This window comes from Dama dama, chromosome 15, assembly GCF_033118175.1.
Source record: "Dama dama isolate Ldn47 chromosome 15, ASM3311817v1, whole genome shotgun sequence".
Lineage (NCBI taxonomy): Eukaryota > Metazoa > Chordata > Mammalia > Artiodactyla > Cervidae > Dama > Dama dama.
This window is the reverse complement of record NC_083695.1, coordinates 68,810,568-68,826,803: the sequence shown is the minus strand read 5'-3', so window position 1 is coordinate 68,826,803 and position 16,236 is coordinate 68,810,568. Positions and strand designations below refer to the sequence as shown.

Below are 16,236 nucleotides of genomic sequence, written 5' to 3'. Positions count from 1 at the left end.
TGTTTTGGTATCAGTAAGTTGTGTTTTTCAAGGAATTGGTCCATGTCATCAAAGATGCCAAATATTTGGTATAAAGTTATTTATAATATTCCCTTTTACCTTTTTTAATGTAAGAACTGTAGTGATACTTCTTTCAGTTCCTCTAACAGTTAAATAACTCTAAATTAACAGGCAGTGTTCATATCCTATCAACAATGATTAAACTATACTTTAGAATAATATATATAAACTCTAAAATTAGTTTAAAACAACACTAAATTTATTAGAACATAACAGTATTTTAAAACCAGTGGTTAAAGAGTGGTAAGCCCCTAGAAATACTAGGGGCTTGCATACTAGAAATAGTATGCAAAAGAATCTCAAGTTAAGGGACTAGGCCACATGATGCAAATTCTACTTACATCGACATGAGGTAAAAGGCAGCTCTGACACCTTTTTATCTATATAACTTGACTAAAGGTGGGGTAGGGAAAGCAAATGGCATTTCATTATTGTCCTATGCATAGAGAAAAGAGGGCATTTAAACAGTTTCTATACTATATCCTACATTAAAAAACTCAGTGATGGGGTAATCAAGTTCAGAGCAGTCCTGGACAGCTGCCCTGTGACCCTCTAGTATTGACCCCTGTTATTCATCACTCATCCCTAAGATTGAGAGGGCAAGCTCCTAGGGAGTGACCACCACAATAGACAGACACAAGCCAACAGTAATCTGGTTCCAGCAAAAAACCAGATGGCACTGCAATAAATTTACAAATCTGCATTCATGGGGCTGTTAAAACACCCAGAAGCTAAAAGACTCTGAGGGCCCCAGGAGGATCTCTTACTTCCCCATTTCTAAAGGCCATTTCTCTTTCCAAGAACACTGAGTTCATGCTCTTCACAAAGAGAATAGAGATAAAACCCTTACAAAGAAAGGAGGGGGGAAAGCCTCATGACCTAATTAATCTCCAGAGCTTGGATCTCAACACTGAATGACAGATATTAGAAAAATAATTTTGGAGCACTAGGAGGATAAAAACAAACCTAAAAAATGCTTGTTAAATTAAAGCAGACGGGGTAAAGAGAACCTGCTAAAAAAGCAATGAAAAAATAAAAACATTAAAGTTTTTTCAAACACTGCACAAAACAGATCTTGCAAGTAGAAAATGATTCAATAATGTATGCATTTATTTTTAAAATGAATCAGATTAGTCCCATGTGTGACCTGCTGGTCCATCTGTATGTGCTGGACTTAATAGGCACGATTCTCTCTCTTGCTTCAGTTTGAAGTATGAGAGAGATAAATTTAGTTTAATTTTCAACAGATCAGCCTATCCATTTTCCAAATGGACCATCTGGATCAGCCTATTAAAATTAATTTATAACTTTGCAGAGTGAAAATTCGTTTGTTAGCTTAAATAAAGTTGCCAAAACTTTTTGTCATGTCATTGTTTTCTGACAGTTGTTTCTGTATAGTGGGCAGAGTGTTTCCACTTCCAAATTTATCTTATTCAATTTCATCCTATATATTTAGATTTATAGATTAGGTGTTTATCTCCAAGAGTTAAAACTCTAACTGAACAATATCAATGCTTGATGATCATCTGGCTATTTAACAAAGCTTCCTGAACTGATTCAATTCTACTTACAATTATTTTTATAAAAAAATTTTGTATCCAAAATTGTTTTAACATAAATAAAAGAATGATGTGTCACAATTTCAATTACTTTTCCCCTAAATTAACACTGTCTACCGACTAGAGGTAGAGGGCGGAAGTAAAAATGCTTTGGCAACACTGAGATCTTTCAAATCACTGACTTGCTAATTAAACAAGTCATCAGATCTTTCTCGGTCTCCATTTTCTTCATCTATAAACTGGAAATCATATCTAGCAACTTTACACGGTTCTTGTGAGGGTTAAGTAAAATTAAGTATCAGGTTCACAGTGGGTGCTCAAAAAATATTCAATCTCTTCTTTTTCTTAGAATAACGCCATAGATGCAAGTAAATTATTTTTACTACTGCTGGTGCTCGTCTACTCCAATTTTATATTTAAAATAAATATTTGTGCATACCTATTCTCTGGCAACACTGTAAGAACTTGTTTTTGCTGCCAGTGGGAGATGGAAGATGTTAGAGGTTGCTACAGGCAGTGAGAAGAACCAATTTTTTGACCAAATGTTTTTTAACATTTTAGTTTTTAAAAACAGAGCACCACAGAATTGAACTTTCAAAGAAAATATTATCTTTGAGAAGTCGGGCACTGTGGTGAGTAAAAATTATTTTAAAGTTGTCATTAATATTGGCCTTTACTTCCAGAAAAAGCAAACAAATTTGCTCAGACTTATAGGAGCTAACTTCATTACTGGTAGATCCCTTTTGGTTTTTATTATTTTTTAGCGTATGAAGAATCTTAATAGAAAAGTAAGGTTTAAACTATTCTACTATCTGCATTTAAGATACATTTCAAGTTATTTTCCCCTGAATAAGAAAACTTTCCTTTGATTTTTGTTTTCACTACGTGTAAACAATTGACTGCCCTGTACTTGTACACCTAGGATAATTTTTAAATGACTGGGAAAACAATGTTAACTGATTGAAATTGATGACTTGAGAGCCAGACAAACTTCAGAGTATTCTTAATTTAAGCTCCAGTACTTAAAAAATGGCAAATTGAGGGTTTCCTGTCTTTTGTTTTGTTGTTGGTAGCTTTTTATTTTAAGTAAGACTGAATTTCATACCTGTCTAAGTGAATTCTTCTCTGGTATTATCTTCCTAGGGGGTTCGCCATTATTACAGTCTTCTCTCTCTGAGGAATTCTGTGAAAGAAAGTAAGCTTTAATTCAGTTCTCATTATCTTCAATCTTATTCTGTGGGAGTAAACTGAATTACATTTCTAATTCTGTAAGCTAGAATACCGTGTATATTTATGCATTTGTTCATATGAAGATTTATATACATATAGACATACACTTATGTAAAGGAAAACATATGCCCATGTATATAAATAAATGTATGTAGGGACCTAGGTGGGAAAGTATTTCATCTATATTTAAGCACTGCCCAGCAGATCATATTCATTATAAGTCTAGTTTATCGTTCTTTGAAAATGCAGGTTGGCACTGGACACGAAAAAGCTCCAATCTATACTTAGCTGATAACAACTTAAGCCAGGATTACTGCCTTCTCTTAAAAGTTTTAAACCATAGTAAAGTTTGATTGGTCCAAGTTCTCCAAGTCGGATCCTAAAAAAAATTTAGTTATTTCTCTTCCTCTCTCAGATTTGATTTTATTAAAAATAGTGGTTAGCTCAAAGCAATAAAATTTAATCAGGGTTTAACAGTTAAAATCCACTCTTGCCACTATAAACTCAAATAGCAGCTAGAAGACCCTAAAATGTCAATGAGATGTTTAATACTTAAAAAGAGGGAAATAACAATTCAGTTGGAAGCAAGTTCAGAGTTCTAAATATCAACAGAGTAAAAAGGCAACCCATAAAATGGGAGGAAGATTGCAAATTATTTATCTGATAAAGAATTAACATCCAGAAACAGAAAGATGTTGTAAAAACTCAACAACAAAAAACAGAACCACCTGATTCAAAAGTGGATGAAGACTTGAATAGAAATTTATCCAAGAATATATACAAATGGTCAACAGGCACATGAAAGGATGTTCAGTATCACTACTCATTTCATAAATGAACAGCAAAACTACAAGGTACCACACATTCATTAGGTAGGCTACTATCAAAAACAAACAAGCAAAAAATAGCAGGTATTGATTAGGCTGTTGAAAAACTGAAACTTTCGTGCATCTCGGGGGGGAATGTAAAATGGTATATCTGCTATGGGAAACAGTATGGTTTCTCAAAGAATTAAAAAAGGAATTACTATATGATCCAACAATTCCACCTCTGAGTACATACTCAAAAGAACTGAAAGAGGAGTCTTAAAGAGATATTTGTGTATCTGTGTTTGTGGCAGCATTATCCACAACAGCTAAAACACGGAAGCAATGCAAGTGTATGCTGATGGATGAATGGTTAAGCAAAATTCAGTATATACTTACAATGGAATAATATTCAGCCTTAAAAAGGAAGGAAATTCTGACACACACCACAACACTGTTGAATCTTGAAGACATTATACTAAGTGAAATAAGCTAGTCATAAAAAGATAAATACAGTATGATTCCACTGACATAACACACTTAAAAGAGTGTTCAAAATCATTCATACAGAAGGTAGAATGTTGGTTACCAGGGGCTGTGAGAAGGAAGGAATGGGGAATTATTGTTCAATGGGTAGAGTTTCAGTTTAACCAGATGAAAAGAGTTATGGAGATGAATGGGGGTGATGGTTGCACAACATTATGAATGTATTTAATATCACTGAACTGTATACTTTTAAAATGGTTAAGATGATAAATTTTATGTGTATTTTACCACATTAAAAAACAACTGAAAAAAATCTGGCAATCCACACATGTAAATCACTATCTGCAAGGCAAAATACAGAAAACTGAAATACACATTATTTGGGCTCTATTTTCCACAATTACATGTATAGTGTGTGCTAAGTCACTTCAGTCGTGCCTGACCCTTTGTGACCCGATGGACATAGCCTGCCTGGCTCCTCTGTCCATGGGATTCTCCAGGCAAGAATACTGGAGTGGGTTGCCATGCCCTCATCCAATTACATGTGTAATGTTAATATTTTAGAAAGTGCAGCTGATTTACTCCTTATATTACATATATTCATCATATTCTAACTGAGGAGTTACTTTCAGATCCAAAAATTATATCCAACATGAGTTTAACTGAAAAATTTCATACAAGTATGAAATCAAATACAGGATCATAATGGTGTTTTAAACTTAGTATACATTTTTTGCATTTTATATCAAGAGGCCCTCTATGGCTAACATCTGTGTGCCTTCTGTGTCACACCTTGATAGGCCAGCACACTAAGGTGTTCCTTTTGGCTAGAAATCTCTTATGAGGTTTAACTTGATATTTTACATTTGTAATGACCACTTTACATTAAAGGTCCCTAAAATCAATACAAAGAAAAAGAAAAAAAAAACGTTATGTTACAAGCTAGGGATAGAGGCTCAATAACTTCAGAATTCTAACTGCTTTTACTCTCCAATACAAATGAATTGTATTCAATTAAGCCAATATTCAATTTTAAACTTATAATCTGTAAGTAACTACTTCCCAGTCCATGAAGTTACACACCCTCCTTTAAATAAAATACCATTTCAGATTACCTAAACCTGTTTAATTCAATGTAAGCTCCTATATTTCAAAATTGTTTTTCTTTTAAAATGTTATCATAATAAAGTTGGAAGCTTAATTACTTTCTGGTGAAAGTCTGTTATACTGAAGACATTATAAACCATATTTTTACTCTACAGGTGCTTGGGATGAAACAAAATTGATGGCAAGCTCTCTACACTAAATTACATAGCAAAAAAACTGTGATCTTAACCTAATGCGATGAGTCGGTTCAGTTCAGTTGCTCAGTTGTGTCTGACTCTCTGCGACCTCATAGACTGCAGGATGCCAGGCTTCCCTGTCCATCACCAACTCCCAGAGCTTACTCAAACTCATGTTCATTGAGTCAGTGATGCCATCCAACCATCTCATCCTTTGTCGTCCCCTTTTCCTCCTGCCTTCAATCTTTCCCAAATCAGGGTCTTTTCCAGTGAGTCAGTTCTTCGAATCAGGTGGCCAAAGTATTGGAGTTTCAGCTTCAGCATCAGTCCTTCCAATGGATATTCAGGACTGATTTCCTTTAGGATGGACTGGTTGGACCTCCTTGCAGTCCAAGGGAGTCTCAAGAGTCTAGTCTAACACCACAGTTCAAAAGCATCAATTCTTCTGTGCTCAATGGCTATCTAGCCCAAATCAGCAATTTTCTTCATTCTGACCCTCTATTTTTTCTGATTTAGATGGGAAACTATTGAGTGAGCATTATAAGAACGTCTAAGCTATTAAAAGATGAAGGGAGCTAAAGGATGATTACTACATTAGAGCAGAACACAGAGCTGAAGAGGAGCTCCTTTCCCTTCTCCATCCCATCAGGGCAAAGGATATATATATTATTTATTTTGTTGTTTAAAAAAAAGGTAACTTTAACATTAACAAGCAGGAAAAGGAGAAAAACACTGTTATAGCTAGTTCTTTTTTAGATAGTTTAACCCAACATTTTTTTGCTCTTTTTCCTGACTTCTTTTAATCATTTTTTACTTTTTACTGGAACATCCACCATGAGAAAACAAATCAATACAAAAAAATTCAATTATGTTGTTGCTTAAAACAGAGGTAGTGACATTAAACAGTCATGTTATCAGGAGTAAGGAGTAAGGTATCCTTCTCAGAGTGAAGAGGACAGCCAAAAAGTCAGTGAATAAGAAATTAATAGCTCTACAGTCTTGAGGATGGCCAGGAATGATGAAACAGCCAACATACCTGATAGTCACCTTGGTGGTTCTCAAAGACTGTGCTCTCCAGCATCACCCAGTTCAGTAGCACAGTTTTCCTTGTATCTTTAACTATGATGCATTCCAATAAGCAATATTCACAACTGCCCTTGGTCATATCAAGCTAAATGTCCAATTCTGAATTATGTCCAATCAAGCTAAATTAAGTTCTACTTCAGTTCAGTTCAGTCGCTCAGTCATGTCTGACTCTTTGCAACCCCATGAACCACAGCACGCCAGGCCTCCCTGTCGATCACCAACTCCCAGAGTCCACCCAAACCCATGTCCATCGAGTTGATGATGCCATCCAACCATCTTACCCTCTGTCTCCCCTTCTCCTCCTGCCCTCAATCTTTCCCAACATCAGGGTCTTTTCAAAGGAGTCAGCTCTTCACATCAGGTGGCAAAAGTATTGGAGTTTCAGCTTCAACATCAGTCCTTCCAGTGAACACCCACGACTGATCTCCTTTAGGATGGACTGGTTGGATCTCCTTGCAGCCCAAGGGACTCTCAAGAGTCTTCTCCAACACCACAGTTCAAAAGCATCAATTCTTTGGCACTCAGCTTTCCTTACAGTCTAACTCTCACATCCATATATACTTATGGGTAATTAAGAGATGCGGGTAAGACTCATCATACAAATTAGCAGGTGACAAATAAGAGGATAGTCACATAATCTCAAAATATTTCTACATAAGATACTTAATAACTACAAAAGAAAAAACAGCCTCACAAAAGAGAGATCTGGTAGAAAACACATTAACATTATGTGCCTCTTGATATGATATACTGAGAAGAACACATTATTACTTCTGAGGTAACCTTGCCCAAAACACATAACCTCAATCTGCTCATGAGAAGCAACAGACTAGCCTGAATTGAGGGAAATCTTAGAAAATTTCTAGTCTGTACCTAACAAAAAAAAGTGTCAAGGTCATAAAATACAAAGGAAGACTAAGGAACTGTTACAGGTTAAAGAAAACTAAAGAGACAAAACTGAATGCAGCCTGTGATCTGAAGTTATTTGGTGGGGGGAGGAGCTGAAACAAAATTGATGGTAAACTCCTCTGCACTAACTTACATAGTGAAAAACAAGTGATCTGAGCCTAACGGGGTGAGTAAGGACTATCGAGCCCATATCCACAATTTTCTTTTTTCTCCACCCTTTACTTCATCTGTTCTTGATGGACAATTATTAAGTGGGTATTATAAATGGGACATAAGGTTTGTATAAAGGACAATACCAGAATTATTGGAAAAATCTGAAACAAGTCTATAGATGAACTAATAAAATATCAATGTTAATTTCCTGATTGCTTCTCCACTTTTAAAATTAACATGCGGAAAAAAAATTTCTTTGGTGTATAGTTCTATTCAGTTTTGAGAAAAGCATAAAGTTATACAACCACCACCACAATCAAGATGTAAAGCAGTTACATTACCTTCCAAATTCCCCTTGATATAGTCAACTCCTTTCCTTAGGGATCACTGATGTATTTTTTGTCTCAATAATTCTGTCTTTTCTAAGGTGTCATACAAGGAATCATATAGGATGTAATTTTTTGAGCCTGTCTTTTCACCTAACATAATAAATATATTCATTTATGAGATTCATTTGTGTTCTTTCATATTTCAGCAGTTCTTTCCTTTTTATTGGCAAGTAGTAGCACTGTGGTCGCAGAGAGTCGGACATGACTGAGCGACTGAACTGAACTGAACTGAGTAGCACTGTATGGATGTACCAAAGTTTGTTTATCCATTCAACTTCCTGACTTCAACAGTCTGTACTGGGGTTATTTTTTTTTTAAACTGAAGTACAGTTGATTTACAATGTTTCAGGTATACAGCAAAGTGATTCAGCTATACATTTATATTTATTCTCTTCCAGATTCTTTTCCACTATGTTATTATAAGATATTAACTATAGTTCCTTGTGCTATATAGTAGGTCCTTATGTTTATCTATTTTATATATGGTAGTAGTGTTAATCCCAAATTCCAAATTTACCCCTCCCCCCTTTCCCCTTGGTAACCCTAGGTTAGGTTTGTTTTCTATGTCTGTGAGTTTATTTTTGTCTTGTAAATAAGTTCATTTGTGTCATTTGTACTGTGGTTATTTAAAAGAATGTCCTTGGTTTTAGAAACATACAATGAAAATATTTAGGGATAAAAGGACATGTGTCTGCAACTAACTTTAAAAGAGCTCAGAAAAAATAATAAATAAATTGGTGTTAATATATACATGTGCATGCTAAGTTGTTTCAGTCGTGTCTGACTCTTTGGAACCCTATGGACTGTAGCCTGCCAGGTTCCTCTGTCTGATTCAGCAGGCAAGAATACTGGAGTGACCTGCCATGCCCTCCTCCAGGGGATCTTCCCGACCCAGGGATTGAACCTGCACCTCCTGCATTGCAGGCAAATTCTTTGCCATTGAGCCACGTGGGAAGCCTATTTATATATGTGTATGCCTACAACGTGGGAGATCCCCTGGAGAAGGGGCTACCCACTCCAGTAGGCCTGGAAAATTTCATGGACTGTTTAGTCCATGGGGTCGCAAAGAGTCAGACACAACTGAGTGACTTTCACTTCACTTCACTTCATGTACAGAGATCAAGCAAATGTGTTGACATATGGAGAATCTATGTAGAGTATAACGGGATTTTATTTATTTATTTTTTACTATTCTTTTAACTTTTCTGCACATCTGAAATTATGTCAAAATAAAAATTAACCAAACAGATGAAATCCAGAAGAAAATAAATGGAAAAACGGAAGTCAGATAAATGAAAAATAAACTGAGGGAAAAAATTCCTTTGATAAAAATAAAAGTTGTAAAAAAATAAAATAAAATAAAAGTTGTATTTTACCACTCAACCTTGAGCCAACTAGAAAAACCTGACTGCTCAAAACAACTCATTCACAACACTCAAATGGAACATTTCATTATAGCAAATTATTTGCAGAATGTATGTGTAGTTCGAGTAACAATAGTGTATAAATATTAGCATTAAAATATTTCTGTAAAGGATTTTACATTAACTTGAATATTTACACCTTAACCTAGCATTCACTAGTTTAGAATTTTTAAGGGCAGAATAAAAGCCTCACTGATAACTTTGAATTTAACTTCAAACTGGAAGCATTAGAGTTATAACACCTGCAAACATGCAGACGTGGTAACAGAAATTTGATAGGTAAAACAGATGTGGTAGGTAAAAGTTAAATGAAATACTACTAAAGCTCATGTGTTAGATCTCAGGGATGTTATGTATTTTGGATAAAATGTTTCCAGAAGTAACCTGGAGGTGAAAAAAAGAAAAAAGGAATCACATTAAAAAAAAAAAACTGTCTCAAAATCAACATATCCAAATTTAAAGCGCTCTTTACCATTCTCACTCATTTTAGGCTAGCTCTTTACTTCTCAACTTTCTATCCCAGACTTAAATTCCCAGAGTCAATTTTTACTCATCCCTCCCATTCCCACCTTTTTTTTTTTCTTTAAATAGACTGAAGTCAATTTTAGGTCTTCAATTTTTCCTTTGAGTCATGTATTTTAATAGATCTAACCTTAGTTTTGCTTTTTACTCTAGTCTAGACCACCAATACCTCTTATCAGTGTTACTACTGTTGAGATCGCCTTCTTGCCTAAATCTGTATCTGCTCCATTTCATATACTACTCTCAGAATCATTGTTCTAAAAAGACTACTCCCCTGCTAAAAACCTTTTATTGCTCTCTGTCACCTACAGGATAAATCCAAACTTCTTAGTACAGATAACATCCACAGTTAGGCCAATTTACCTTTCCATTAAAGTCTCCTGCACTATTTACATGTTATTTATCCTTCTCCAAAATAAGAAAAGCACTCGAATTGGTGCTTTATTTCTATTTGGAAACATTGTTTTATTTCTCTATTATATCTCTGTTTGAATAAGCTTTCCACCCCAACCTTGCATTGTAGGTTTCTTTAAGGCAGGGCCAGTTTTTTTTCCCCCTTCACTTTCCAGTAGTTGTTGTTCAGTTGCTAAGTCATATCTTACTCTTGGTAACTCCATGGACTGTGTAGCCAGTCAGGCTCCCCTGTCCTTCACTATCTCCTGGAATTTGCTCAGATTCATGTCTGTGGAGTCGGTGATGCCATCTAACCATCTCATCCTCTGCCACCCTCTTCTCCTTTGCCTTCAATATTTCCCACAAAGCTTGAGAGCATAATATGAGTTTTTAAATGTTTATTAGATTGAGTACTATTGTCAGATTAATCTTTCTTAATCACCACTACTTTTTTCTTCAAAAATTTATAGTGGCTCTTTGTTTCCATGAAATCAAATATGAAGTTCTAGGCCTGGTTTTCAAGATCTTCCAGAATTTTCTGCTACATTATATCAAGTTACTTCCCTCAACATACTTCTCTTTTTTTGCCCTAATTAAGCAAGTCTCTTCATAGTCTCATAAACATGATTTGGTCTTGAAATTTCCAGGCTAGAAGGATCTTTCTTAACGCTAGTCTAGAATTATAAACACAATTTATCAATTCAAGTCCTACCCATTCTTAAAATGAGTTTCAACTTCTCCTCTAAGAAAGTATACAACTATTCCATCTTATCTTACTGGAAATTTCTTAACATTTTTACTTGGTTCACACAGTTTGGCACTTAAATAGATGAATGTCTGTATTTACTCTCAACTACCCAATAAGACTGAAAGCTTACTGGACAGTCTTTGTGGTTCCCTCTACCTCCCAACACATTACATAATATACAGATAATAAGATCTTAATAAATAATTGAAACCCTACACCCACACCATCCAGCTAGCTTTCAAAATGGTTTCCACAGCAGAGAAACTTCAAAGTGAGAGCCAACTACAGTCTTTTCATTCTATCACTTTAATGCCAGTATAATTTACAGGAGGAGTTTGTAAGCCCCTGCTCTAAATAAAGCTTTATTGAAACTGAGCCATCCTCATTTATTACCATTTACCTGTGGGTGCTTTTACACTGCAATGGCAGAGGTGGGTAGTCAGGACAGAGATCCTATGGACCACAAAACCTCAAATGTTTACTATCTGGTCCTTTACAAATAAAGTTTGCCTACCCTTCATTAAGAAGGAAAAGTTCTTTGGTTGGTAAAGCACTCTTAACTTTTCAGAGGTTTATGGCTGGAGCAATATTCTCCACTACCTAGTAAGTGGCTTATTTACTGTTTTCAGTTATCTATTCGAACACACAACTCCTGATGACATGGATAATTAAGAGTTGATTATATAATCAAATAAAAAACTAAACTAATTTACACAGTGATGAAAAGTCAAGCCACTCATAATGACTCATAATAATCTTTGAGTAAGCATCTTGCTCAAGGTTGGATGGTGCAACAGAGCCTAAATCTGTTTGAAAAGACATCTGCTATAAATAAAATAACCAGCTCTAAAACTAGAAGTTATTTTTTCCACCTATGCCACATTCTTTACTGGGAGAATTCAATGGTCTCTGTAGCCAGGAAAAACTATCATTTTAGCAAAGCAGGCAAATTGTGGTGAATTAAAACTCTGATTTTGAATCAGTTGTTTATCATTATGTAAAATGACAACCCATGTGAAGAGAAAAATCTTGAGGCCAATTTCTATAGCTAGTTGCAAACATCATATCATGCATGGGCTTGATCTGTAAAGCAGTTAAGTGGATTAATATTTTTCTAATTACCTTATTATATGATTTGGAGCTAATTATAACCTCCAAAAATATATACGACCTGCAATTTTCAAAAATAGGAACAAATATTCTTCTGCAAGTTTAAAAGGTGAGTTAGCTACACGGATAAAAATCTTTCAAACTATTCAATGAAAGGTGACAAAAAAGGTGTGTCTGGGGGTGGGGGGAGTAGTGTGTATATTGTGTGTTTAAACAAATTTTAATTAATTCTAGGATACAATGGAGAAAACTTAGGTCAAGTTCAGAAGTAGACTGAAGAATACTATTCTAGCATCAGTTTTAAGGAGGGCCTCAAGTGTCCTCATAAGATAATATTCTCTGGCATGTTCTCATGTACATTGCTTCTCCAGCATGTTTATCATTTGACATATTCTATTAAACCACAGCCACCTTGAAGCCTCCCTATATTGCTCAACTTCAACAAGATCCACCAGTTAAAGTTCCCCAGAAGTGATATTTTCTAGTAATACACCAATCCAAGCACAGTATTAGGAATTGGATGGAATGGAAAGCACTCTCGGGGGCAACCAAACACAGAACTTATATTAGTACCACCTTATTCCCTGTGACAAAAGTCCAAAAAGACACCAAGTAGGTTTCCCCTCTGCTACACTGTCCAACACTAATTATAAATCACAGATGCAGCCTTTCTCAAAATGCAAAGGGATTGTGTACATTTGCAAAGAACAACTATTTTTTTATGCTTCCAAATTCTTAATCCTGTTTGGAGCCGTCAGTGGGGGTTAATGGAAGCCTTGGATAGGAGAATTCCAATCTGGTTGGCAGATGGATAGGTTGGTTATAGCTGCATAACTATGTCTTGCCTGCAGGCACAATTCAAAACACTGTTAAAGCAATATAAAGTCTCTGTCAAGCTGAACCATTTGGATCAGTGGCAAGGAGAAATAATAATAAAAAAGAAGTTCATTTCTGGGCCTTGTGCATTTATGCTAGTATGCAGAAACTGATTAATTGTCATAGTGTGCTGGTCTTCTATACCTCAGATTTCTACTTCTGGAGTAGATTTTGCATGCTAATATAATCATTCTCCCTCTTGAGACATTAGCAAATAATCAAATGAAAAACAGGATCATAATTTACTGAGATTCGAGCAATTCTCTATGCAAATTTGACTTGTTATTGCTGCTGCCTCGTTAATCTGAATGCCTTTGACAAACTCCTTTGATTTATGAACTCGTGACAACTCCAATGTGTATATATTTTGCTAGATTGACATTATCATTAAGAGTGGGTGGACTGAGCTCACATGAATGGCTGATTTTATTCGCTGGTGTCTGCTGCTCAACAGCTGAGCATCTCCTCCTCACAAAGCCCCTGAGCGTCAGGCTCTTCCCATCTTCCCATCCATTCATCATCTCGATGTTAATTGGCCCAGGCTTTAAGCAAATTTTCAACACGATTTAAAGGCACGATGACACTGATTACTGACCCTCTGCCATACGGTGCCTATTGATTAACCTGACAGAGATGATGAGCTTGAGGGAAACTAGGTGTGTGGGTACCTCAAGGGGAAAAATATATTGTCTATGCAGGCAAACACTTGTCATTACCTCACAAGCTAGAATTTGCACAGCTCACATTCTTAAAACACACTACTGCTTCAACACCTACAGCTAACGCAAAAAGTGCTTTCTGTATTCAGATATTACAGATATGTCATGTCAAAGCACATGACACATTCAGTATTTAGAGGAACTCCCCAGATAGATGGCTGCCTTTCAACCAATTATGCTTGTGCTGGTTGATATATGTATTTTAGGTAACATGCAAAGAAAGGGCTGGGTGGTCTGATAATGCTGTATCATATGAGAAATGAATTAGAACAGAAAAACAAACTAGGTTCTTGAAAAGAGATAGACAGAGGAAGGAAAAAAGGAAGGAGTAAACTGCTGCTATTCCACCACTACTACAATAAGCTGCCATTCTATTGCTGTTACAATGTGAGGTACTCTTAAAAAGGAAGAGAATAACCACCTGATCTTATAAATTTTATTTTCTGTTCTTTAAATACTGCTACCTGATTCCAACCATCAAACAATCTCTGGCACAGAAATTACCAAGAACTGAATATTTTAAAATAAAACTAAATAATATTTAAGTCTAACAAACATACCCCTTAAATTCTTGCTTGCCCATTTTCAACAACTGCTGCACAAACTGCTGTACTTAGAGAAATTGTGCAGGATTATTTCAAGTTAAGCTTCATGAGAAAACTAAATGCTTCATTATTTGAGAAAAATATTAAAGTTCATAATTAATAGTTACTGAGCACACACACATTAAAAACAAACAAAGATCTGTTTAAAGATACGCAAATTTACAAAAGCAAAGTCATGCCGCACTCTATCAGGGATCAGACAAAAACCACCTCTAGATAGGGAAAGTTCTTATTTGAAACAAAGCTAACAAAATATGTTGCCTCTGGCCACACACATCACCTTGTTTACTTACGAGTCCTGGAGGGACAGCCAATATATAATTTTAAACACGGAGATTTTGGAGCAGTTCTAACAGTTATTTCAAAGCTAAAATAATAGAAAACTGAACAACAGCCCGGCTGTAGTCCTATTACAGTGACATGGGCTGTTAATGTAAGAGATCAAATGTTTTTCAAGTCAAACAGCATTGGTGCCTGTTATACTGGAACATGCAGCTTTTACTCCCTTAAAAGCCTGCCTCCTGCTCTTTTAAGATAAACAAGCTCAACTAAGCACTGAGATACTCTGATAAGAAGGATGGAAGAGAGAGCTGCACCAGGGAGTGACAAGGCAAGGAGATGAAGGAGCAGAGCTGCTTTTGTTAACTTTCAAGTTACAGAATGTATCATAATACAGCATTTTAATATTTCACCATTAAAAGAATAGCTAGTATAGGATGAGAGATTTCTATCAATAAATATGAGAAACAAGAAAAAAAAAAAAACCAGAACAGTTCTGTTTTGTGAACAGGAGAGATATTACACAGCTGTCTGAACACATTCAGCTTTGTGACTTCTTAATCAAAGGTTTGAATGTTAACTTAGCAATAACTATGAGTACTATATAAAAGAGTCTGTAATTATGTTAATATGCTCCACATCAGAAGCAATAGTCCATTTAAACTGCAAAGGATTTTTTGACTCTAAAGGCCTGATTTAAAAACAAACAGAAAAACTTCATACCTTGCCTTTTCAAGTAGTTTTTTTATTACTTTATTCTGCTTAACATGCAGTCACCAAATCACATCTATTTCTAACAATGTGGCTTAATATTTTTAAAATCCCAATAGGCTTGTAAAGGGTGCATTTATATACTACTGCAACCAAGGTGACTATCATTTGTTAAAAAAAAAATTAGTTTCATGCATATGTTTTTACTGTTTAAAACACAATGAAAAGGTACAAAGTAGCTAAACAAGTACAATAAAATGAACAAAAATTCAGCAGGGGTATTTGGGATAGAAGGGCATACATAATAATAATAATAATAAAAACCAATCCCATCTATCATGGTGAACAAAAGTATAAATAGATTAATTTACTTCTCTTACTTTTAAACCTACATGAATCTGAAAGAATTTTTTTTCCTTTTCAAGATAGAACCTTTATGCTTATATGTTTAGGACAGATCCTTTCACACCACAATTTTCTTTGCTGCCATATTTACACAGTATTTCATCCAGAGACCCTATGCATATACTTTTGTGTGAATTAAGAGGCAAACATTTGCTTCTACTAATAAGGACATCTGGTTATTTTTGTAACTCAAGGACATCTGCATTCAGCAGATCTTTCTGATTTCTCAAAATGGGATTGAGAACTATAGAACCCTTACGATGTATGCCAAAATCCCTCTCTCTGCAAAAGTTATTTCTGTCATTCCTATTCCTGAGTTTTTTTCCTGCTAAATGACTTTCATCACCTTGGATGTCTTCCCTGTTTTAGTATATTCTCATTTTATTACAATTCAACAATATTGTAAAAGAAATTTAGGGCTCCTTTAAAGTTGATAAACTGTAATATCCCCAAATGTCTATACATTTTGGAGTGAAAATAAAA

At 35.3% G+C, this 16,236-nt stretch overlaps 1 protein-coding gene across 4 annotated transcripts in view; it reads right to left on the bottom strand.

Moving 5' to 3' along the window:
* BTRC (beta-transducin repeat containing E3 ubiquitin protein ligase) overlaps positions 1-16,236 on the bottom strand; it is a 172,069-nt gene that overhangs the window by 77,323 nt on the left and 78,510 nt on the right. For 2 of the 4 annotated variants that reach the window (XM_061162426.1, XM_061162428.1), the window contains one exon: positions 2,725-2,802. The exons of the other annotated variants lie outside the window; for them this stretch is intronic. In XM_061162426.1, coding sequence (XP_061018409.1) covers positions 2,725-2,802 — 78 coding nt within the window. The remainder of the gene's footprint in view (positions 1-2,724; positions 2,803-16,236) is intronic. 4 annotated transcript variants of the gene reach the window in all.